General features: G+C 34.9%; 2 protein-coding genes across 3 annotated transcripts in view; both read left to right on the top strand.

The window, feature by feature from the left end:
• The first annotated feature begins 350 nt into the window (after positions 1–350).
• Positions 351–14446, top strand: cercam (cerebral endothelial cell adhesion molecule). The gene is made up of 12 exons (XM_051121598.1): positions 351–900; positions 2282–2392; positions 2506–2623; positions 2878–3012; positions 4902–5106; positions 5327–5446; positions 5702–5778; positions 5856–5962; positions 6072–6204; positions 9626–9753; positions 10006–10209; positions 13410–14446. The coding sequence occupies exons 1-12, from the start codon at positions 698–700 to the stop codon at positions 13642–13644; spliced, it is 1776 nt and encodes a 591-aa protein (XP_050977555.1). The 5' UTR covers positions 351–697; the 3' UTR covers positions 13645–14446.
• A 4184-nt stretch (positions 14447–18630) lies between these two features.
• The window catches only part of sardh (sarcosine dehydrogenase), an 80086-nt gene continuing 72288 nt past the window's right edge, over positions 18631–26428 (top strand). Inside the window, exons 1-6 of one of the 2 annotated variants that reach the window (XM_051120891.1) lie at positions 18631–18793; positions 21654–21980; positions 22343–22521; positions 22724–22903; positions 23045–23168; positions 25381–25481. In XM_051120891.1, coding sequence (XP_050976848.1) covers positions 21659–21980; positions 22343–22521; positions 22724–22903; positions 23045–23168; positions 25381–25481 — 906 coding nt within the window. In that variant the 5' untranslated portion in view covers positions 18631–18793; positions 21654–21658. Of the gene's footprint in view, positions 18794–19815; positions 19935–21653; positions 21981–22342; positions 22522–22723; positions 22904–23044; positions 23169–25380; positions 25482–26428 lie in introns of those variants that run through there. The other variant, XM_051120892.1, reaches the window with a different exon arrangement.

The raw sequence follows: 26428 nt of genomic DNA, 5'->3' as shown, positions 1-26428 counted from the left end.
TGTTTTAAGTGTATTAGCTTGTTAAAATTCGATAGCAGATTTATGTTGACACACTGATTATGTGGTTTCTGTTGATTACACTTTCTCAAACTTGTTAATTTTGTTCTTTCACACACAATATAATTGAAAAACGTTTAAGGAATTAATAATGCTATGCTCTAGGAATTCGGATTAAACAAAAAAATCACCGTAAAGACTCATCAATATAATGTCAGTGATTTAGTTCGATAGAAAAAATCGCTAAAATGGCAGTGGTTCAAACTCTTTTTCGGTTTCCAAAAAACCAAAGTCAGTCACTGTTGCTAACCGTGATGAAAAACCACAAACGAACGTCAAACATCTTGCCTTGACACATTTTGGCTAGTGAAACATTGTTGCGAAACGTTAACGCAACATTAACATTCTAAAATGTAACAGTTGGGCTTTAGAACAGAACGTCGATGTGTTGCGGTGAAACATTCTTAACTACAGCGAATGTAATGTTACACTGAACATTTACAAATGTAACAGTTCGGAGAACAAATCCTCACACGGAAGTTGTAACTCAAACCCAGCTAACAGAACACGTTGGCTCCTCCGGGGGGAACGGAGATTTTGAGGGGGAGTGTGAAGTTTAGGGAAGAGCCCTCTTTCCTTCATCTGCTGACGCGGATGGGACTGTTTGTGCAACGACGCAGCGGACCACCGAAATCCAACCATGTTATCTTGGACTATAAGTGTTTGGACCATTCTTGCGGTAGCACAATGTTACTTTTCAGAGGAAAATTATACTGAAGAGTCAAAGATGCAGCCACCCACGGTCGTTATAGCTATAATCGCTCGGAACGCTGCTCATTCTTTACCATACTACCTCGGAGCTCTCGAAAGACTAAACTATCCCAAAGAGCGCATCTCTATCTGGTAGGTGACTTCCTCCTTTATCGTTTAAGCTTGTTGATGATCTTTCTTACTATCTGTAGATGTCAAAAGGTCAATCTTATTTGCATTAAATCACCTCCTCCCCTTGACTTTTTCAGGCTTTCCCCCAAAAACAGACCCCCTTCCCCCAACTAATAATAACGTTCGGGATGTACGTTCTTTATTTGTTCCAATTATTTGATTTCTAGCACATACTGTTTAGAAAATAAACTAAACAGTGCATGATTTAACGGTTAAAGTAGTGTTAAATGATGAATTTGGTTATTAAAATGGACATGAGGAGTATAATGCTACATTGCAAAAAGAAAAATGAGTTATGACATGTTGGTTCTTGTACTTAATTTGTATTACTCAGTATTTAGGTCAATGACAAATAAGAGTGTCCAAGTTAAAAAAAAGAAAGAAGAAACAGAAGAAATAAATAAAAATCTTTTAAAGTTTAAATTTGACTTAAAATGTCATGTGGTGTAACTATCAAGAAATACCATGTTTTCTGTATACCTTCAATGAATCAGTGCACACATTATAATAAATATTTTTCAAAACGTTTTAGATAAATTTTTTAAAGATACAAAGTATTTTCACAAACATCATTAATTAAAAAAATCATAAATATCATTATATGTGACCCAGGACCACAAAACCAGTCATAAGGATCAATTTTTAAAAAAAAAAAAAGCTTTCCACTGATGTATGGTTTGTTAGGATAAGACAATATTTGGCCGAGATACAACTATTTGAATATATGGAATCTGAGGGTGCAAGAAAATCAAAATATTGAGAAAATCACCTTTAAAGTTGTCCAAATGAAGCTCTTACTAATTCATATTACTAAATAAGTGTTTATATATTTACAGTAGGAATTTTACAAAAAAAATCTTCATGAAACATGATCTTTAATTAATATCCTAATGATTTTTGACATAAAAGAAAAATCAATAATTTTGACCCATACAACGTATTTTTGGCTATTGCTACAAATATACCCCAGCGACTTAAGACTGGTTTTGTGGTCCAGGGTCACATATTTTTGGGAGGGGGAGTTGCACCACTTGACATTTTATGTTACTAACTTTGCCTTGTCATTAAAAAGGTCAAAGTAATGGTCTTCTCTGTGATATCACTTCCTGTTGTTTTACCTGTATATTTATGAATGGTGGTTGCACCACATGACTTTATAGCAAACAAATAATTGCACATAGATTTTCACATATATTCTTATGGAGGTCTGCAATGTATGTGCATTGTATCATAAAGTATGGGCAAAAACATATTTTGATTGGCTTCGTATGTGTTCAGATGAATGCAGTTTAATGACACTAATATTGCTATTTAATTCCTCTCTGCTTATTGTTTCCTGTAGGGCAGCAACAGACCACAACATTGACAACACGACAGAAATCCTGCGAGAATGGCTCACCGTCATGCAAACACAATATCACTATGTGGAGTGGAGACCTTTAGATAAACCCACGTGAGATGATCATCACACAGCATGAACATATGCCAGATACTTTGTCTTGTTAAAAGTTTCTCAAATTTTGGTACTACCACTGAAGCCTGAATTAATTTGTATTATCCGCACAGGTCCTATGTAGGCGAGCTGGGGCCCAAGCACTGGACTAACGGCCGCTATGAGTATGTTATGAAGCTCAAACAGGCAGCGCTGAACTTTGCCAAGAAACGTTGGGCTGACTACATTCTGGTATGACCCAATTAGAGCATAAACACCTCTATATCTGTAACAGGAATATTAAAAAATATAACCAGGTCAAAATTTGTGGAAGGTTCAAATCTTCTTGGGATCAGAAATGCGAATTGTGCCGGAATGCACTGAAATTATTTTTGCTTATATCATGTCAGTATGTTTTATATTTGCCAAATATCATGACTATTAAATTCCATCACCAGGATTGTGTTATCCAATGTCATTCTTTGTGTTTATTTCCTCATCTGCAGTATTCAGACACAGACAACATCCTGACTAACCCGGACACACTGCACCTCCTGATGGCGGAGAATAAGTCAGTCATCGCCCCCATGCTGGACTCACAGTCAGCGTACTCCAACTACTGGTGTGGTATCACTCCACAGGTATAATGCAATGCATTTCCAGCTTGGAAGTGTGTATGAGTGTGTATATATGTGTATGTTCTTAAAATGCAATAACTTACAGCTGACATTTCACCTTGCAATATGCCACATCAGTAAAGTGGCCATCTGCATCCACTGTTGCTGTGTAATATTAACAGCACTGGAGAAACTAATTCAAAGTGTATCTTTTGAATTTATAGAATACTGGTCATTTAACTTGATTGTGTGTGTACTTGTTCTTGCTACATTGTGGGGACCAAATGTCCCCACAAGGATAGTAAAACCTGAAATTTTTGACATTGTGGGGACCGTAAAAAAATGATTAAAAATAGTAAATGATGTTTATCTGAAAGTGTAACGATGCAAACATGTTTTCTGTAAGGGGTAGGTTTAGGGTTAGGGTTGGGTTAAGGGATAGAAAATATAATTTTGTCAGTATAAAAACTATAGAAGTCTATGGAAAGTCCCCACAATTCACAAAAACAAACGTGTGTGTGTGTGTATGTGTGTGTGTGAGATACCATCGTCCAAAATTTTGGGGTTACTATGAGGTTTTTTTAGACAAATGTATACTTTTATTCAATAAAAATGCTTCAGAAATGAGATCAGAAATGTCAGCCATTTATAGTCTTAGAAAAGATTTCTATTTCAAATGAATGCTGTTCTTTTGAGCTCTCTGTTAATTAAAGGACAGAAAAAAAAAAAATTATAATAGCATAGTAGAATGAAAATCTAAGGATCATGCGTCAATAATAAGTAATGATGCTGAAAATTCAGCTTTGCATCTCAGAAATAAATTACGTTTTATAATATATCCAAACAGAAAACAGTTATTTTGAATTACAATAAAATTTCACATTATTACAGATTTTACTGTATTTTTCATCAAATAAATGCAGCCTTTGGAAAGCATAAGAGAGTTTTCATTAAAAAAAATCTTATATGACTCTGACAACTGTACTGTGTAAAAAGAAACATTTATTTTAGCAGTTATTTAAATGTTTTACCTAATTATTTACCTATATTACAGCATTCACTAAATATGTCACTAAATATTTTCAGGGTCTCTACGGGTCCCTGAAATCCTTGAAAGTTTGTGAATCTAAAAAAAAAATTTCAAGGCCCTGGAAAGTTTTTGAAAATAAACATACATAGATACAGGTTTTTGAAAGGCTTGAATTTATTTTGTGCAATAAGTTTTCTGGAAAAAAGTCCATATTATTCCCTTGAGTCTGCTAATGTGTTATTTCGCCAACACTTTGTGGCCTGTGCATACTAGTTTGCTTGATTTACGTTAATTAAGCGCATTCATGCGTTGCGTTAACTTAACGTTACATGAGCCTAAGCTCTTTTCAATAAAATCCACACAAAAGTTAATATCAGATTATTTTAGAATACAGTATAGGATGTACGGAATATTCTTCAGTTTTATGCAAACCAGAAATACAACAAAATAGAATATCAGATCTGTCATATGGCCCAAAAAAAAGAGCTTTTTTTGCATAGTTGCGTTTGATACTTGAAAACTGTAACAATGTATCTTACAAGGTAACACGATGTAACTTGAAATGTAAGTCCTTAAATTTGAGGGTATTGGACTTGGAAAGTCTTTGAAAGGTCCTTAAATTTGGAGTTAACCAAGGTGTGGGAATCCTGTATTTTGCTACAGAAAGACATAAAATGTTGGAACTTCTGCCTGAAAACTTGAATCTGTGATTCATTTTTAAATGGGTTCATTTGCATGAGTAAATTACGTGACAAAACAGTTCCTCAGTTCAGTTTAAGTACATCCGTTTTGAGAATAACAGTTCATTATAGGTCTGTTTAAGGTCTGTTTGTTCAAACTCTTTGTCCTTTAGCTGTGTTGTTCAGTTTTTTCTTTTTCTCAGGGTTATTATCGTCGTACTGCTGAGTACTTCCCCACAAAGCAGCGTCAAAGGCTGGGCTGCTATCCTATGCCCATGGTCCACTCCACTATTCTGTTGGACCTGCGCAAAGCAGGCACCAAGAAAGTGTCCTTTCACCCTCCTCACAAAGACTATTCCTGGCCCTTTGACGACATCATCGTTTTTGCCTTCTCCTGCCGAATATCAGGTATGTCGCCCCCTTCTGGACGACTCCAGCGTATCTCATTTATCTTATGCAGTATGATGAGTTTAACATTTGGATCTATTTTGGAGGGATTGAGGGAAAAATTCTTCCCTGTGTCCAACTGACTCTAACATTTTTTAGGATTGACAGTCAGATAGCTTTGGAAACAGATGGAGTAAGTAACATTTCTGACATTGTTTATCTGATTCACTCTTTGAAACAGAGGTGCAGATGTATCTGTGCAACAAGGTGCGTTATGGGTATCTGAACGTCCCCGCAAAACCTCATCAAACCGTGGAGGATGATCGAATCAATTTCATCCACCTATACCTGGAATCTCTGAGTGAGTAACACTGACGTTTAGTTTTTTTTAGAAGGTAACAATAACCTTTAGATGATTACTCTAAACTAGCTTCCATAGTTATGAGCTCATGTAGCGTAAAATGTCCCAAAGAGCGTCTTTTGTGATGTTCATTGTGGACTTTTGTACCCCACTGTCTGTGAAGATTACACTAATCTTGTGCTAATTAGTGATTAGCTTCCTAAACAGAATCATTATCAAGGATTTGTGTCCTAACTGAAGTAATTTCTCCCATAGTCCATGGGCCACCAATGTACTTGTCTCGCCATGTCCACGTTCCTCCCAAACAGTCTGATCTCATGGGCTTTGATGAGGTAAAGTTGAGTGCATACTCTGTTTTGTACCATTGTTTTGAACTACAACATTTAGCATGTGTGTTTGTTCTCCTCAGATCTACTTGATAAACCTGCGCAGACGTCAAGACCGCAGAGACAGGATGTTATGGTCGCTGTACGAGCTAGAGATTGATGCTAAAGTTGTGGACGCTATTGATGGAGCGTAAGTGTGGACATTTACTCATAAGAGGAATATTTATACATTCTTTCTTTGTATTTACAGATCGTGACAAGAGCAATCATTTTGTTTTTTTAATGGTGTGTGCATGCAGAGCTCTGAACAGCAGCGAGGTTAAGATTCTAGGTGTCGATCTCTTACCTGGTTACTATGACCCTTTCTCTGGCCGCACACTGACCAAGGGAGAGGTGGGCTGCTTCCTGAGCCACTACTACATCTGGAAAGAGGTCAGTGGCCCCTAAAACTACTTTACAATAAGGTTCTATTAGTTAAAGGGATAGTTCACAGAAAAAATGAAAATTACAGCATGATTTACTCACCCTCAAGCTACAGCTTACTGCTAACTGTCGTACACACGTTTATAAGAGAGTGGCGTTCCAGTGGATGACGCAGAATGTAGGTGTAGTGTAACCTCTGGTAAGAATAACTTGTGAGAGTTAAGTTTTGTTTACAGCAAAGGAAAACCAGTGTCCTCTTGGCTTATATCAAAATCCTCCGACATTTTTCTTTACAAATCCTCATTTTGTACTTCTAATTCGTGAGTGGTGTTTTGTTTTGGGCTCTTCTCTGTGATTCTGCATTCTTCACCACACCCGCCTACATCATCCGCTGGAACAGCCATTCACTGCCATTATAAAGCTTGGAAGAGCCAGAACATGTTTTAATAAAACTCCATTTGTATTTGTCTGAAAGAAGAAAGTCATATATACCTTGGATGGCTTGAGGGTGATAATTCATGGGGTAATTTTCATTTTTGGGTGAACTATCCCTTTAATGTTGGTTAAAGCATTCATTAACCATAACTAATATTGAGCAATATATTTGTTACAGTATTTATTATTTTTATGAATGTTTCTTAAAGGAGAAGTCCACTTCCAGAACAACAATTTATAAATAATTTACTCACCCCCTTGTCATCCAAGATGTTCATGTCTTTCTGTCTTCAGTCGTAAAGAAATTATGGTTTTTGAGGAAAACATTTCAGAATTTTGCTCCATATAGTGGACAGGTATGGTGCCCCGAGTTTGAACTTCCAAAATGTAGTTTAAATGCAGCTTCAAAGGGCTCTAAATTATCCCAGCGGAGGAAGAAGGGTCTTATTTAGCGAAACGATCGAATACTTTTTAAGCACAAAAGCTCGTGTAGCACAGTCTCTCGGATGTGCGTCCATGATACTACGAGTCACGTCTTTCATCGTCTGTTTATTCCGGCTCAAAAAAGTAGAGTATGGCGAAAAACTCCATCTCATTTTCTTCTACAACTTCAGAATCGAATACAGTGTTTGACTTACTTGCACTTCCTTAGTCTTTGCGTGTTCGCTTTGTAAACACTGGGTCTGTAGTTCCACCTAAGTTCCGCATGACCTTTCGACGTGATTCAATAGTACGTAGTGTCGTGGACGTGCATCCCAGAACCTGTGCTACACAAGCTTTTGTGCTTAAAAAGTATACAAACTTTTATTTTCCGAAAAAAATGACTGATCGTTTCACTAGATAAGACCCTTCTTCCTCGGCTGGGATCGTTTAGAGTCCTTTGAAGCTGCATTTAAACCACATTTCGGAAGTTCAAAATCAGGGGCACCATTTAAGTCCATTATATGAAGAAAAAATCCTGAAATGCTTTCCTCAAAAACCATAATTTATTCACGACTGAAGACAGAAAGACATGAACATCTTGGATGACAAGGGGGTGAGTAAATTATCTGTGAACTGTTGTTCTGGAAGTGGACTTCTCCTTTATTCAAAATACAGCTGTTCATTGTTAGTTAATGTTATCTCAGATCATTTAAACAATATTAACTAATATTAACTTTTGATTAATAATGTATTATTTTAGCGTTGATGTAACATTATTTTGTACTTTTTGTATCATGAGTTGCCTCTATTAATATAGCTAAGATATACAATATAAAAATGCATATTATTATTTATTTATTTTTAATATGTGTTATGTACACTACAGGCTGGCAGTCACAAGGATTTTTAATGTCTCATATAGTCTTTTATGCACATCAAGGCTGAATTTATTTTAGCAAAATTACTGTAAAAGCAGTAATATTGTGAAATATTATTACAATGTAAAATAACTGTTAACTATTTGACTATATTTTAAAATGTAATTTAGATACCTAAATATTTGAGGTAACTTAAATACAGATACCTGTGATGCAAAGCTGAATTTGCAGGATCATTACTCCAGTCTTCAGTGTCACATGACCCTTCAGAATTCATTCTAATATGCTGATTTGCTGCTTAAGAAACATTTCTTATCAATATCAATGTTGAAAACAGTCGTGATGCTTCATATTTTTGTGGAAGCCTTAAAAATATATGTTTTTAGGATTCTTTAATGAATAGAAACTTCAAAAGAAGATAATTTGCAGTCAAAAGATTGCATACACCTTGGAGAATCTGCAAAATGTTAATTATTTTACCAGAATAAGAGGGATCATACAAAATGCATGTTATTTTTTTATTTAGTACTGACCTGAATAAGATATTTCACATAAAAGATGCTTACATATAGTTCACGAGATAATATATTAATATACTAATAATTTAATATTTTAAAATGACCCCATTGAAAAGTTTACATACACTTGATTCTTAATACTGGGTTGTTACCTGAATGATCCACAGATGTTTTTTTTTTTTTTGTTTGTTTTGTTTTGTTTGTTTAGTGATAGTTGTTCATGAGTCCTTTGTTTGTCCTGAACAGTTAAACTGCCTGCTGTTCTTCAGAAAAATCCTTCAGGTCCCACAAATTCATTTTTGTGTATTTGAATCCTTTCCAACAATGACTGTATGATTTTGAGATCCATCTTTTCACACTGAGGACAACTGAGGGACTCACATGCAACTATTACGGAAGTTCAAATGCTCACTGATGCCTTGCATTAAGAGATGGGGAGTGAAAACTTTTTGAATTTAAAGATCAGGGTAAATGTAACTCATTTTGTATTCTGGAAAACATGTAAGTATTTTCTGTAGCTTCTGAAGGTCAGTACTAAATGAAAGAATATATATATTTAGGCAAAATAAGAAAAATGCACACATTTTCATTTGGTTCAAAAGTTTTCAACCCCACCCCATAGTTGCATGTGAGTCCCTCAGTTGTCCTCAGTGTGAAAAGATGGATCTCAAAATCATACAGTCATTGTTGGAAAGGGTTCAAATACACAAAAATGCAGAAAAACTGAATTTGTGGGACCTGAAGGATTTTTGTGAAGAACAGCAGGCAGTTTAACTGTTCAGGACAAGCAAGTGACTCATGAACAACTATAACTAAAAAAAAAAAAAAAAAAAAACACACAGCTGTGGATCATTCAGGTAACAACACATTATAAAGAATCAAGTGTATGTAAACTTTTGAATAGGGTCATTTTTATAAATTCATCTTATTCAGGTCAGTACTAAATAAAAATAACATGCATTTTATATATACCTCTTATTTAGGTAAAATAATTAATATTTTGAAGATTCTGCAAGGTATATGTACACTTTTGACCTCACCTCTATGATCAATATAATGCATCCTTTCTGAATAAAAGATTTTTTGTTCATACTGACAGTAGTGTATTTTAAAATAATGTTATATAAAATATGTTGTGTTTTTAGCTTGTCAAAATGATTTGCCGTTCTATCATAGATGGTAGACATGCAGCTAGACAAGGCGCTGATCTTTGAGGATGACGTGCGTTTCCAAGCCAACTTTAAACGTCGTCTGATGCGGCTGATGGAGGAAGTGGAGCAGGTGGAGCTGGACTGGGACATCATGTAAGTGACACCTGTCTGTCACACAGTTGATGTGGTAACTAGAAGAAACCAGAATAAGAATATTGCTTTCGCTGCAGTTATAAAGAACACTTAAGTTTTGTTTTTACGATTTTATAGCATAAATTTACCATATCCACATCAAGAATTAAAATTTTTTTTTTTAAATTTTGCAAGTGTAATCCAACTGTAAAACTCATCATATATGTAGCACCGCCATCAGGTGTCTTTAACTGTTGTGGTGATCTGTTGCAGATACCTGGGCAGGAAGAAGGTGAACCTTGAAGAGGAAGTTGCAGTGGAGAATGTGAGGAATCTGGTGTACGCTGATTACTCCTACTGGACGCTGTCTTACGCCATCTCTCTTCAAGGAGCTCAGAAGCTCCTTAACGCAGAACCGATATCCAAGATGCTTCCTGTGGATGAATTTCTACCCATCATGTATGACAAGCACCCCAAGTGAGTAACGTGCTCTAAGTCTTCAGAGCCTAAACATATTTTAAATTTAGTTAACCCACAATGAAAATATACTCACACTCGGGCCATCCAAGATGTAGATGAGTTTGTTTCTTCATGGGAACAGATTTGGAGATATGTAGCATTACATCACTTGCTCACCAATGGATCCTCTGCTGTGAATGGGTGCCGTCAAAATGAGAGTCCAAACAGCTAATAAAAACATCACAATAGTCCGCAAGTAATCCACACCACTGCAGTGTATCATTTAACATCTTCTGAAGCCAAAAGCTGCGTGTTTGTAAGAAACCAATCCATTATTAAAGCATTTTGCTTCTGGTTAAATAAAAATATATACATATTATTCCTTTCTCCAGTGAAAAAGTCATCTTGTCTGAGTTAGGAGAGAAATATGCACAGATCAAACACAGTTGCAAAAAAAACAGTTCCAAACAAATATGTTGTGGATTTTGATGTGAGAGGACAACAGAGGATGATTTTTTTTCACTGGCGAAAGCAGGGATTTTTGTTTAATCAGAAACAATAGTTTGAAGTTAAAAATGTTTCTTACAAACACACAGCTTTTCACTTCACAATATGTTAACTGATGGACTGGAGTGGTGTGGATTATTGTGATGTTTTTATCAGTTGTTTGGACTCTCATTCTGACGGCACCCACTGGTGAGCAAGTGACATAATGCTAAATTTCTTCAAATCTGTTCTGATAAAGAAACAAACTCATCTACATCTTAGATGGCCTGAGATTAAGTACATTTTTATTTTTGGGTGAGCTATTCCTTTAAATGTTAATGACTTTCGTGGTTAGAAGAGTGATGTTGCTAATTTTAGTTGACAAAGTATGCATTCTCACCATAAAGACATGCGTACTGACTTTTTCTCTTTGATTATATTATACGAGTACGTCATATTTTCTGAAAGTAGGACTGACTGAAATAGCTCACCACAAATTGTGCTTTGGTTCAGAGACTGTTTTATTTTAAAACCTCTCTATGTAGTTTCTTCACTATGTATTGTACAGGTCATTTGATTTTTATAGACAGAGATTCGACACTCAAGCCAAGAAAGAAACCCAGATCCTGAGATGGCATTAGTTTTGATTCCTCAGCGCAAATAGTTGTGTGTGTGCTGTGATGCCATCCATTTTCCCCCTGTCCGTTTCCTCTCCATCTCTGACTCTTATTCATTTTGCTTGGCACGTCCCGCCTGAAGCTTCTCATCCCCACAGAGAGCGATCAGAGCAGCATTCTCTCCGCGTTATTCAATCTTTCCAACGATCCGTGGCTCTCCAGGCAGAGTCGGGCATGCTGCTGCTGCCCCGCTGACGACTAACCCTTTAAACACCCTGCCCTGCCTTCCCCGTTACGCATTCCAGCAAAATTAGTAGCTGCTTTAGCCGGTATTTGCCGCTTTGCTCTCCTTCCAGGTCTGACAAAGCCGAGGGCCCTCTGCCAGCTGGCCCCGTACTCACGCTTTCCCTCAGTACGTGAAATACCAATACAGGCTTCTGCTGAAAGTAATTGATACTTTATTCATTTATTGTGCTTAAGTTGAGCAGCATGAGCCCTAAAGTGATTCGCCATCTTATTCTGGATCCAAAAGAGACATTAAATAGAAAGCGCTGACCTCTTTCCTTTGAAAGGTTTTAATGCAAACATCTGTAGGACTTTTTAAATATGGGATAAAATAGGAATTTATAGATAGACACAGAAATATATATATATTATAGGAGGTAGGTATTATAGGGATAGGATTTTTTAATATTAGTATAAAATATGGAAATGGTGAAAATACATATAGTATTTATATTATATTATATTATAGATATATATTACACTTATGGTTAGAGATTTTTTAAAGTAATATATAGTATAATTTTCATAATATTTTATAATGTTTTATTTTATGTACGTTGTTTATATTGTTCATTTTAATCTGAATAAATTGTGGCCATATATATAAACAAATATTTAAAAATTATAATAAAGTAGGATAAATAATTTATAGATATAGAAAATATGGATATAGTGTAAGTACATATAGTATTATATTATTAAATATTATTACTATTATTATATTATATTATACTATTGCTTACACCTGTGTTAAGGTTTTTTTTTATAAATATTATAATTTTGATTATTTTATTTTGTACATTATTTATATTGCTTAAAAGTATGATTAGGAATTTGTTTTTAATAAACTATAGACTTGTATATATTAATAAATATTTAAACAAACACATAAAAAATGTACACACTCATATCATACTATAATTTGTTATTTGATTTTTTTTACTTCTTTTATTGTATTGTTATTTATATTGCTTATAGTTAAAATATAATATAATATAATATAATATAAACAGGGATTAGGGTTTTTTAAATATATATTATATAGTATAATTTCCATAATATTTTATATTCCATAATATATTATATTATATTATATTATATTATATTATATTATATTATATTATATTATATTATATTATATTATATTATAATTATATTATAATTATATTATTGTTTACACCCATGGTAGTGATTTTTAAATATTAGTATAAATAATATTAAAAATATATATTTTTTATTTTATTATATTGCTTGAAAGTATGATTATGGATATATTTTTAATTGGGATAAACTATATATATATATATATATATATATATTAATAAATATTTAAACAATTAGAATATGATAAAAAATGTACACATGCACGTTATTTTATTTATTTCTTATTCTTCTTATTGCATTGTTATTTATATTGTTTATAGTTGGGCATATATATACTTATGGTTAGGGATTTTTTTTTAAATATTATATAGTATAATTTCCATAATATTTTATTTTATATGCATTATTTATATAGCTTAAAAGTATGGTTAGGGATTTATTTACATAAATTCTATATTTATATATGTTAAAATAGGATAAAATTATTTGTAGATACACACGTTCATATAGTATAATTTCTTTTATTGTGTTGTATGTTATTTCTATATTGTAGTATAGTATAGTAAATTCTATTATTCTTTATTTTATTTTTATATATTTTTTTAGATTATTTTTGTGGAGTCTGGTGCATCACAGGAAGACATTTGTTTCCTATTTTCTAAAGCCTGTAATCGTAACAGTTCAAGCCACTAATGATTGTTTTATTTTGGTGTTTTCTCTCAATAGTGAGGACTACAAATCCCATTTTCCCAATCGGAATCTGATGGCATATTCCACACACCCCCTTCTGGTGCAGCCCTGCCATTACGCCGGGGACCCGGAGTGGGTGAGCGACACAGAGACGTCTACGCTGTGGGACGACGACAACGTGCGCACGGACTGGAGGGGCTCCCATAAAACTCTTAAGGGTTATCAGCCACCGGCCGGCCTGCAGAGCGCCACCTACAAGGACGAGTTGTGAAGTACAGTCCCAATCCCACATGAATGGCATGAATGGCCATTTTCTAAAAGCGGAGGAGTTAAAAAGAGTGAGCAGCTCTTTATAAGGGCAAACGTCACTCATTACGGAGACCTCAAAACTGTGGACGAGACGAGGGAGACCTGGGACCAAACCTTAGGAAGAGACTTTGACTTTACACCAGAAATAAATTTTAAAGTTTTTCTTGTTTTCCAGTAAAAATATCTAAATATCATTAACAAGATAAATGTACATAATTAGTAAAATAAAAGATATTTATGATACTCAAAAAGAGAAAATGAGAAAAATCAACATTAAAATAGAAAAAAAAAATTTTAATGGAAAACAAGAAGCTATAATGGTAATCGGGTGCAATAGATCTGATGACTCTTATTTTAAGAGGAAAACAGTTTTTAATATAGGCTATATTTCAGGAGAAGGTTTTTGTCAGTCTTTTGGTACAGATTAATCAAATTTCGCATTTTTATTAGGTTATTTTTCTTTATTAACTATATAAAAAAGGACATTTGATAGCTTTTATGGAAGTGGTGCATTATTACTTTTTATTACTAGATTTTATTAAAAGTTTAAACAGCTGCCGTAAGGACTATCATGCTCAGACAATCGAACAAACAGCTTAGTGTGTATTTGAAATGGTGTGTGTGGTTCTTTGTATTTTGGTGCATTTTTGCTGTTCATGTGGAATTTCTCTGTTCTCATCATAATCATTTGTTCTAATTTATTTCTCTTCCCTGTCTTTTTCCCTTCTGTGTCTCTCCAAACTGAACAGCAGGACCAAATGAAATTACATCAGTATGCATGGCAGTTTTGGTAAATTTGGATGTTTTTGAAAAAGTACAATGTTGGACGTCAATCACATATGCTTTAAACAAAGACTTGAGGAACAGTATTTGAAATTGTTTTACCTCACATATGTAAGTTAAATCAATCAGTAGAAAAGAAGTTCCTAATGTGAAGAATTTTGGCTGTTCTTTATAAAAGTAAAATCTCTTGTCTCTCAAACAGAGAACAAAAAATACAGAGGCATTAAACCCGTAACTAGTTAGGTCTAAAATATAATAATAACGTGTTACATAATGAGCCTAAGTTAATTTACCGACAAGTTCTGGAAGGTAATTTAACTTCAGTTTCAGCAGGGGAAATAAAGACTTCTTTATGTTCTGCTGCAGTTCTATCGCCATCTGTTGGGTAGAGTACAACATTACAAAAGCAACAATTTTGGCCGTTTTGAGAGTTTAACTAGGCCTTTTCGAATTTCAGATCATTTTTATTCACAAAAAGATTTTTAGAAGTACATTTAAAAAAAGATAAGAGATGTAGGTGATGAGACGGGATTGTTTTGATTACCTACCGATAAAAAATTCATTACTTGAAATAAAGTGAACATTAAGTGAAATAAAATATAAAAACAAATAAATAAAACTATAAACTTACCTTATTTCAGATAGCTGTCAAAGGGAACATTTCTCTTTTTTTGTTAAGTTGGAAGTACTAAAATAACTATCCACTTTATTTTTCCGTCTTGCTTTTGGACTCATCTGCGACTAGCTATTTTTAGCTGAACAAAACAGTTCGTTTTGTTGCTTGATCTTATCATTTTATTTTAATGTAATGTTTTTCCATGTCTGCGGGTTGAAACGACCCCAATAACGTTATATTTAGCCCCTGGAATTTGAATTGTAACAGGGCAACCCGGCCAAAAACGTGTTTTTACCCCCTTGAAACACGATTGGGCTAGTTTTGAGTAGCAATTGGGCGGGTTTCGTTATGAAAACCTGGCAACCATGCCACCCATTAAGTGGCAGCATTGGTTTCAGCATGAATACTGTGACTGAACCAGTGTTGCCAAGTCCGCAGTTTTCCTGTGGAATTGGGCTACTTTAACACTGTTGCCGCGGGTTGTTTTCCATGTCTGCAGGTTGAAATGACCCCAATAACGTTATATTTAACCCCTGGAATTTGAATTGTACCAGGGCAACCCGGCCAAAAACGTGTTTTTAACCACCCGGAAAACGATTTTTACAAGGGGACCCCCTTGAAACACCATTGGGCTAGTTTTGAGTAGCAATTGGGCGGGTTTCGCTATGAAAACCTGGCAACCATGCCGCTCATTGAGTGGCAGCATTGGTTTCAGCATGAATACTGTGACTGAACCAGTGTTGCCAAGTCTGCAGTTTTCCTGTGGAATTGGGCTACTTTAACAATGTTGCCACGGGTTGTTTTTCATGTCTGCGGGTTGGAGCGACCCCAACAAGGTCATATTTAGCCCCTGAAATATTTGCCAGGGGAATCCTAACAAAAAACGTGTATTTAATTTTAATGTTGGACCCCCTCAAAAGGTGACTGGACTAGTTTTGAGTAGTAATTGGGTGGGTTTTGTTGTAAAAACCTGGCATCCCTGGAATAAACACACAAAACACCTCTAAAAACAGAAGGAACTTTAACTGTACAAAGAGATTTGACAAGAAACCTGAGGTATATTTTTACAAGCTGCCGAAAGCTACAGAAAAGGAAAGCAAATGGATCGCTGCAATTCAAAGGAACAAAAATAAATAAATAAATAAAAAAATCATACCCTATATTTATATTATAAAACATTGTATTGACAAGTATTGACAATTAAATATTTGCCATCTTAAATTCTGCTGGGTGTTTTTAAATAAACACTGACAAATCTATATAAGATTTTGGACTGGACGATATGACCATATGTATAATATTGATATAAGTGATCACTGGGGTTTAGACCAACCTATTTTGTATTTACAAATATGTTCACAGGTAAATCTGCTTTGTTTATTTCCCCGGCACTGAAATCAGGCGCATATAAATGCCAGGAAACACGATTCCTGGCTGCAAAAGTTTAATAAGACTGATGAGTAAATCACATAAATGTGGCAAGCACCACACCAGTTCCTTCAAACAAGTACCAGACAGGAAACAATCAATACCACAATAAAGGTGAATAAATAAATTATTTTAAAAATAAAACATTTGCAGGATATAGAAGCTCTTGTTACCGATACAGAATCTTGAGTCAAACATTACACCTCCTCTGAGTTAACCTACTCTTCTGTTTCTCTCGCAATATTGAGGTGTTGAATCCGCAGATTGATGCATGATTTAGTTTGATCAGTGCAAGGGTCATGTGACACAGTTCAGGTGTAAGTTTAAAGGCTCAGCGTCTATAAGAGTGATGTCTAAAATTCTTCAACCAAAAGCATTTCCACTCATGACCCCAGGGAACCCTGTTTCATAACAACAGCAAAATGGCAGTGTCTGGACTCACATCTGAGCAGTTCATTCTCAAATGACAAAATCAATGGCTTTGCAATGATTATTGCACTGAAACAGCAGTTTGAAATGTCTAATCAGATGCTTTTGATCTTCTGTCTGTGTAATATCTGATACAAGTCAATCTGTCACCGTATTAACCAATGTTCTAGTGCTCTGTAGGCCAAAAACTATATGAACTTTTACCTTAATATAAACTGTTCGAAAGGATCTGAATGAATGAACAGTAATATTGTGGGAGTTGTCACTGATATGCTTCAGTCATTGCTTCATCCGTGTGTTGTCATATTGCGCTGATCGGGGGTGGGGCTCTCTAAACCTCCTCTGATTGGTTGTCTTAGGCAAGGTTTGTGTGTGCATGTGTATGTCTGAAACAGTTTCCAAGCTCTCTAGGTTGTTATTTGGGCTTGTATATAGAAATAGGTCAACCAATAATGGTCAAAGTTCACCGTATCTGGAAAACACTGTTGTTATTCTATCTTAAACAAAAGTGACTCTCTCAAAAGTGAGTTTCTGTCTGTAAAATTGTAAGACATTACATTAAAAAACACTCAAAAACCAATTATAGTAAACGTAACTTTTCTAAATGTATCTTTCATCAAATTAAGAATCAAATTCCATACACACGCTTATTTGCATTACTACTGACACCAATTTTACAGTTTATTCATGTTTTTTGTTTTATAATGTATGTTTGCAATCTAGATCTTTCACCACCTAGTTTTAGGAATTATATCCTATTATATTCCTCCTGTAATGCTCATCTATGTTCTCAATATTTTCCATTAGCAACGAAGCCTCTGATCATTCAGAATCCTATAATAGTAGAGCAGATGTCTGAGATCAAGCTTTCTGCTCTAATTGTGGTTTGCTCTGAGGGAAAACTGACAGCTGAGTCTCCACATGCCCATTCAGCATATAAACCTACAGATATGTACAAAAAAAATCTGTATAAATCTATATAAACCCACATATATAAATATTCAAAATAATGTTTCATCAATGTGTATTTAAAAATTTTCCTAAACTTCTGAATGTCCTCATGTTTTTACACGTTTATAGTCTATAAAATGCAATGCAGAAAATAAAATACATACGTGACCCTGGACCACAAAACCAGTCTTAGGTAGCATAGGTATACTTGTAGCAATAGCCAAAAATGCATTGCATGGGTCAAAATTATCTTCTTTTATGACAAAAATCATTAGGATATTAAGTAAAGATCATGTTCCACGAAGATATTTCATACATTTCCTACCATAATTATATCAAAACTTAATTTTTGACTATTAATATGCATTGCTAAGAACTTCATTTGGACAACTTTAAAGGCGATTTTCTCAGTATTTTGATTTTTTTTTTTGCACCCTCAGATTACAGATTTTCAAATACTTCTATCTTGGCCAAGTATGTCCTATCCTAACAACCATACATCAATGGAAAGCTTATTTATTCAGCTTTTAGATGATGTATAAATCTCAATTTAAAAGAAAATTGATGACTGGTTTTGTGGTCCAGGCTTACATACTGCATTGTTTTTCTATATGTTAAAATAATAATAATAAAAAAAAATAAACTATTAAATAATATTTCTTTATTCCTTCCCACAACACACCATTGGTTCCACTGTCAGACTTAAACTACTACAAATGTGCAGTTGGTGGGTGGAGAGTTTACACTAGGGTTAACATGTCTATTTGCCAGCTAGGAACCAATGGATCTGAGCTGCAGGCAATAGAACGTTTAAACCGCGGTGTGCACTAAACAGCACACGTCTGCACCATAACCATTTATTGTATTTTATTCTTTTTCCCTAGTGGATTTATTCATCTGACAGGTAAGCAATGCATGCATTGTTCTATAACTTTAGGAAAAGCCCTCAGGCTGCCTCAAAACCTAGTTGCCTTGACAGCATTTCTGGAATGTACAGTCTCCTCCTTTTCTTGAAGTTAAACTGACTGAAAATGCAAAGAAAGGCCACTTTTAATTCAATTTGAACGTTTCACACTTGTAATATCGAATCCTAATTAATCAGGCGAATTGTTGTAACAACAGACAACCAATCATAAACTCCTCAGTAACGTTACTTAATGCACTTTGTACTATGTTCGCTTGAAATATTTTTAGTGTTTGATGTAGTAATGTTAAAAAGTTATGTCGGGTTGTGTTTTTTTAAATGTTCATGTTGATGTAGTATATTTAATAGGATTTTAAAGACTATGCAACTTAAATAGACTAACAGTCAAGCTGTTATTAAACAATCCGCTTGCGGTACCTGTCTGAGACCCATCGATATTTAGTCAAAATGGAAAAAACTGCAACGCAGGGTTTGCAAATGTAAACTGTGAACTGTCAAAACCTGACTACGCAGGAACCCTCTCAAAAATCCTTTAATCCAGCGTATGAGGTACGACAAGACAAATCAAATATGGGTCGCTATTTGTAGTTTGTCAGACACGTTGTAGCTCTCCGGCACGTCCTGAGTTTGCTGAGTTACATGTGTTCCTGGGTCAACATATTTTGTTGCAACAACATTTTAATCCACAAATTTTATCTTGACCACATCCCTACACCTAAACCAAACCTTACCCATGAGTAATCCCTAAAATCAGAGGAAATGATAGAGGGATGACACTGATGCACAACCACTGATTGTACGCCTAAATTTAACAAAAGCTATAAACTGTTTTTTCAATCACAATGTTCTTCCAGAGTCAACAAAGATGTTGATCCAGGAACATATCGTACTTGGTAAAATCAGGTTCTGCCAGCTCTCCGTTTGTTTGGCTCTTCCATGCATCCGCAGTTCTTTAAGTTCAATACAGCACAGCTGTGTTCGTCTACGTGCTCAGTCAGCAAACAGCCATATTTGAGCACCAGTTGCTCTGTTTACGAACTGAACACAACTAACAGCAGTCTCACACTCTTAAAGAAGCAGTTAACAGAGGACTTACGCTCTTCCAGTAACTTTTATATAGGTGAGCGACACAAACATAAAATCTGAACTACTAAACCTGCTTCACACGCTGATTGCTTTATGTTCTTGTTTACTGTATGTTTTTTTTTTTTCAGTGTATGCCATCTGTTTTACAAAACGCGTGGATTGTGTTTAAATGTTGGATGTTTTGCACGTTGTTATTCTTTATTTAGTTGTCAAAGAAGTTGACACTCGTCGTGTTGCATTGCATACGCAGAGAATTGCAGAAATGTCACAGCATATATTTTGCATCATGTTCTGCAAAGAAAAGTTGGTCATTTTTTCTAGGTGACTGGTTTTGTTGAACAATGCGGGTAACAAGGCTGAATGTTCTGTATTTAAAACATTAAACATGACGAAGCTCAACTAAGACTCTTATTAGAGTAACATAAGCTGACTCACATGGTGAGTACATGGGTCATTCTATAATTAGGGGTACGTTTAGAATTTGACAATGTGAAGAAAAAAGTTTTCCTGTTTGCAAAAAACCAAACATGACCTTACATAGCTGGTCTGAAACAGTCTATGCTGTATAAAGTGCTATAGGTGATCTGTAGGAATATGTGCATAAAATATAATCTATGTTTGCTACTGTCCACCATGTTACCTTTACTGGGTAACACAGTTGACAGGTAACTTAGTTGACATTTTTAGTGTTTTGGGCCTATACTCAACATGGAAGCATAGAACTACTGAGCATATGATGAGCATATTATGTTTAGAAATACATTTTCATAAAAAAAACAAAAACATCCGTTTTAGTGAAATCGTCTTTGTTAAAATGTATTTAACACTGTTGACAGTCAATTTTATAACTCACTCCTGACACAGGTTTGCTAGTTTGACTAATATTAGGGGAAAGAGAGAGAACATCACTTCTAGTGTTTCACCCATGTGCTTCTAGAGGATATATCATCATATTGTGCAAATTATGTGAAAATGGGAATCATTCCTTTGAGGGAGGGTTTTTTAGTGGGTAACTTAGTTGACAATGGTTTTTCGGACACAAATAAAACAAGTTATATCACAATAAACACTTATTATTTTTGAAGTGCACACCCAAATGTCTTGATAACCCAATCTAACTGAAGGCAAAACTATAAAAATAACTTATATTTGAGGTCATTTTCATGCTTAAATGCAAAGTAGAATGAGCAACTTTACAACAGCTGAATATCAGGGTTGTATGTGATATTAACATAATTTTTGAACAAAATATATGGCTTTTTCAACATATAGTAGTGTGACTGGGAAACAAATAATTGTGTAATAGAAAATTAAACATTGGGGCTTTATATTGATGAAAATATATTAAAAATATACTTTTAATGGCTCATATGCTGAATACGCTGAACTATGATCAACTGAAGGTTAAGAATAGCATAAAGAATAAGAGAAATTATACATTTAGCATTAGATGAATGAATAAATAGATAAGTAAATAAAGAAATACTTAAATGTTTATTTTTAATAAACCAAGTAAAATTGCAACTTATATCAGGGTGTATTTATTATAATACGTGTTACTTATTTTAGAGGGAAAACCTTTTTTTTTTTAATGGTCTGATGTCAAACACTGATATAGAATATAAATAAATAAAAAGTAAAAACATTAAATGTGAACTAAAAGAGGGCCCAGCACAGAGCCCTGAGGGTCTCCTTTCCAGTCTATTAAAATTTCATAATAAAAGCGTGTGTTTATGATCTTGTACTGTTGCAGGGGCCATGGCCTTCTTGGGAACAGCAGCATGGAGGGTGATTGCATGCCGACAGCCCCTCTCGCCCCTCTGCCGTGCCACCGCCCGCTGCTATAGCTCCCAGTCGACACACACCACAGAGAAGAGCGTCCCATATGAGAAGACCCTCAAACAGGAGGATGGCCTTAGCGGACCCACCAAACCCCTGCCGAGGTCTGCAGATGTTGTGGTGATTGGAGGTGGAAGCCTGGGTTGCCAGACCCTCTACCACCTGTGTAAACTGGGCATGACCAATGTGGTTCTGCTGGAGAGGGACAGACTGACTGCAGGCACAACTTGGCACACAGCAGGTATTACAATTTGATTACTTTGTGATTAAAGACTTTTTTTCAGTGAAGTTTCTTTCTTTGCTCAAAAAAATGCAAAAAGTATAGGCAGAAGCACATCAGTTTTGCTTTAAAAATTAACCTTGGTTGCATATGCACAATGTAGAAAATACAATTTATGCGCAGTCAGATTATGCAGATTTAATTCCTCACTTGTACAGACTAGTTCAAGAGTTTACTCCATGAATAGGCTTATAAAGCTGGTTTTATAATAGCTAATGCAAAATCCTTGGGCGTAGCAGTCTGTCAAATACAAGTGAGCTACAGCTTGTCTTTTGAATTTTGTTTCTGTGTTTGAATAGTACAGTCTTTTTGCCTTTGCTCAGGACTTTTGTGGCAGTTAAGACCTAGTGATACAGAGGTGGAGCTGTTGGCTCATACTCGCAACGTTATCAGCTCAGAGTTGGAGGAGGAGACTGGCCTTGAGACGGGCTGGATCCAAAATGGAGGCCTGTTCATTGCTTCCAACAAGCAGCGACTGGACGAGTACAAACGCCTTATGTCGGTATGGCACAAACTCTAGGCCACACATCTTGCCAAGAAAAGACTACGCAGTCAAATTGCAAAAACAAATGGTTTCAGTAAATTAATTGACACTTTTTTCTGGCCTTGCTTAGAAAATCTATAATTTAATTATCATGATGAACAAAATGTGAGTGATTAAAGATAATCTAATAAGTAAAATACTCATAGATTTTGCATTTCAGCTGGGTAAAGCGTACGGCATTGAGTCATACGTCCTGTCGCCAGCTGAGACCAAGGACCTGTATCCTCTGATGAATGTGAAAGATCTTTATGGCACACTCTATGTCCCTAAAGACGGCACCATGGACCCAGCGGGCACCTGTACCACCCTCTCCAGAGCAGCTACTGCACGTGGTGCAACGGTATGCCACCATAGCCTTTACTCAATGCTTGGATTATTCTATATATATATGCTGTTGAATTACTGTATTGTATGCCAGTGGTCTGGTTTAAGTTATGACTGAGTGTATCAACAATACTGATACATTTATTATTGATAACAGGTGATTGAGAACTGTCCAGTGACGGGTATCCAGGTTAAGGTTGATGATTTGGGCGTTAAGAGAGTGAAAGCGGTAGAAACGGCTCATGGGACCATCCAAACACCATGTGTGGTGAACTGTGCAGGTCAGAATAATGCAGACTTCACCAGCAGAGGGCAGTCTGTGATAGCGAAATGCCATTTAATACATACAGTTGAGTGTTTCAAAATAAGTCACTTATTTCATTAAATGATCCATCCTGAAAGCCAGTTTTTAAATGATGTTTGTCTAAATTAAGTTAAAAATTTATCTTTTGACCATAGATGGAAAAAATGTAATCTAAACACTTTTTATGCATGCTAGGTTTTTTATTGTTATTTAATCTGAATATTAACACTTGTTAGATTTAATCAGTCGAAAGAGTTTTAACATTAATTGATCTAGTTTTGTCTTGGAAAAGAGTGTTATTTATATTTTATGTGGGATCTGTGGACCATTGTTTTTAGATTCGTGGAGTAAAATATATAGTTTTTATTTTAAAGTAAAATGATAAAATTAGACCTTTGGGGTAAGATGGACCCCTAGAAATGACAGAAAAAGGACCCAAGTGGCATGTTGTTACTAATGTTATTTTAAAATCAAATACTTATTGTGATTAATGTGGTTGTTATTTAATATTTCATTAAAATAGAGGTACATTTTTGCTTTTTTAATTAAAACCTACTGTGTAGGCTAATTGAGTGAAATCATTCACTTTGCATTCATGGTTGCTATTCACATATCTTTAATTAAAATATAGCCAATTAAATATGTAAATATTCACATGCCTGTATATGAGTCATATAATGAATTTACCTTTCAGATGAATCTTATTTACTGGGACTTTACTGGTCTGTTATCATTTACTCAGCTATTTGACTAAATTGTCCAATTAAAATTTTAAATAGAATAGTAGATTTAGTATTTTATACTAAATGACCCTTACATTTATAAATATTAATAAGAAATATAGCTGCAAGCAGCGATTACTGGGGTTCAAGCGTTTTAAGGCATTTAAGCACATTTGAAAAAATTCATTATTTAGGAAGCCTGTAACAACAATGATTTTAAAAAAGCATTTTTTTGCAAATCCAGGTAATTTGCCATAGAAATATTATGTTTTTGAACATTTATGACTATTATAGCACCAGCTGTGGTCCGATCTCCTTTAAACTTTGCATGCTTGTGTAGCATGTGTTCATGTGCATGCATGTTGCATGTGTTCACCAGGTTTTGTGAAGTTTCAAGTTTTCGCTTAGGGTTTATAGGATTCTGGGTGAATTTGGACAGGCCCCTTTTCTAAATGACCCTGTTGTAGCTTCCCAAAGGGTAAATTTCAACATTTTTTGATAATTATCGACCTAGAGAGTTCAGAGAATTGTACTGCAGGGTTTTTTTTTCCCAGATTGAGCAATAAACCTGAGACTAGTTTGCAAAAGTAGGTTTTTACGTCATCTCAATCATTTAACAAATGATTTGATTGACAGCAGTGGTTCTAGAGGCAAAATTGTTTGGTATGCAGAGTTCTATCAAATGATATGAATATTGCACATATGTGCAAAAAGCTGTGCAATGTACACTTGTTTAGGCCCTTGAAAAATGTGATTTGCCTTCATTAGCCAATGGCAGCCATGTTTTTTTTGGAGATACGCAAATGTCCTTATAGACTCTTGTGGTGCTTTGGACCAAGACCGTGCTCAGCGATTTTCATGTTGTTCATGTTATGTAGGTATAGCTATTTTTATGTTTTTTCCCTCTTATAGTGCCACCAAGTGGCCAAGCTTTACGGTTTTTGTTCTGCAACCTCAGATTGAGCTCTTACATAAGTGTTCTGAGTTTGGTGGAGATGTCTCAGTCTGTTCAGGGCAAAAAACCTAAGACTAGTTTGTGCATTTTGTCCGGTGTGAGCCAAGGATTCCAACGACATGAGACACTTGAGCCTGTTACTGACGGTTTAGGAGTTATGAGCGATTTCGTAATTTTGATAACTGTCGCGCCCCCGTCAGGCCGTTTGGGGCCTTGTTGATCCTTGGCTGTTCTAACAATTTCAATAGGGTTTCAGCGCTACATGCTTGAACCCCTTATATCATACGTCATTTACACATGTAAATGTTTAACCAGGTGGTAGGTTATTTTCTTGTTATTTTAACATTTTTTTTTACTTAAATTAGTGTTTACATGTTGATTATTTTACTTAAATGCTTTTTAAATATTTTAAGTGTTTTTAAAATGGATTTTATAATAAAATGTCATTAAGTTTTTTTGTATTATAGAATACAGCAAAATCCTTTCTTACTCTTGTCTGTGTGTTTTTTCAGGTGTCTGGGCCACTAAGCTGGGTAAAATGGCAGGCGTCAATGTTCCTTTGATTGCCATGCACCACGCTTATGTCGTCACAGAAAGAATCGAGGGAATTCAGGTGAGCTTTCTCATTCGTCTCACTGTCCAGTTCAGCATAGCGGAGATCTTCAAAATTCAATACCCAGAACACAGCAGACACACTCAAATTCACATCATTATGGGGAGAAAATTTAGTGCACATATTATATTACAAAACAGTGAGGCGGTAATTTGCATGATTTATTCTTACCATGGTGCATGCAGGAAAACAAGTATCCATTACTGATTGATATTAATGATTATACAAGTGATATTTTTGTCCAAAACCCATGTTTTATTATGTAAGCACCTGCAGTCCAGTTAGTTTAACCTGCTGCAATAGCACTGATCCATTTGAAACAATTAATCCAATTAGTAATTAATTGATCCAATGAAGTAATTGGCATTAGTTTTAATGCAAATATGCAACCTGTGTTTTAATTAAATTAATTTAATTGAAAACATATTTTATTCAAGTTATACCAAAGTTAGTTTTAGAATGTTTTTGAAAAAAGAAATTGGATTGTATTTTTTATTGTTTTTTTTTAAAACAAAAATATGCTTTTTGCCATGAAAATACCCAAAGAAGCTAGCATGCTGTTAAAAAAATCCTAATGTATATTGTGGCCTGTCGTTTAGGCTACTTGCCCCCATCCAACTAGTGCTGCATTGATACTGCATTTTATCTTATATATGTGTTTTTGTGTCTTGGCAGTGTCTATAGAACATTGATGGAATTGTGCTTATTTAAATCTGTTACCTAGGAAACCAATTAATTGTACTATATTAAATGTGTTACCAAGGAAACTGACATGTGACAGACAAGCATCAGTTAGAATGGTGTGAAAATTATAAATAGATCAATTTCACACTAGGTTACTGTTTCCCAGCAGTTTGGAGTCTCATTTATATGCATTTACATGCAATATTAACATTTTAAATACATACACTGCTGCTGCAAAAGTTTGGGATCAGTAAGATTTTTAA

The sequence above is a fragment of the Labeo rohita genome, chromosome 10 (assembly GCF_022985175.1).
Source record: "Labeo rohita strain BAU-BD-2019 chromosome 10, IGBB_LRoh.1.0, whole genome shotgun sequence".
In the NCBI taxonomy this organism is placed as follows: Eukaryota; Metazoa; Chordata; class Actinopteri; order Cypriniformes; family Cyprinidae; genus Labeo; species Labeo rohita.
This window is presented reverse-complemented; position numbering and strand designations above follow the sequence as displayed.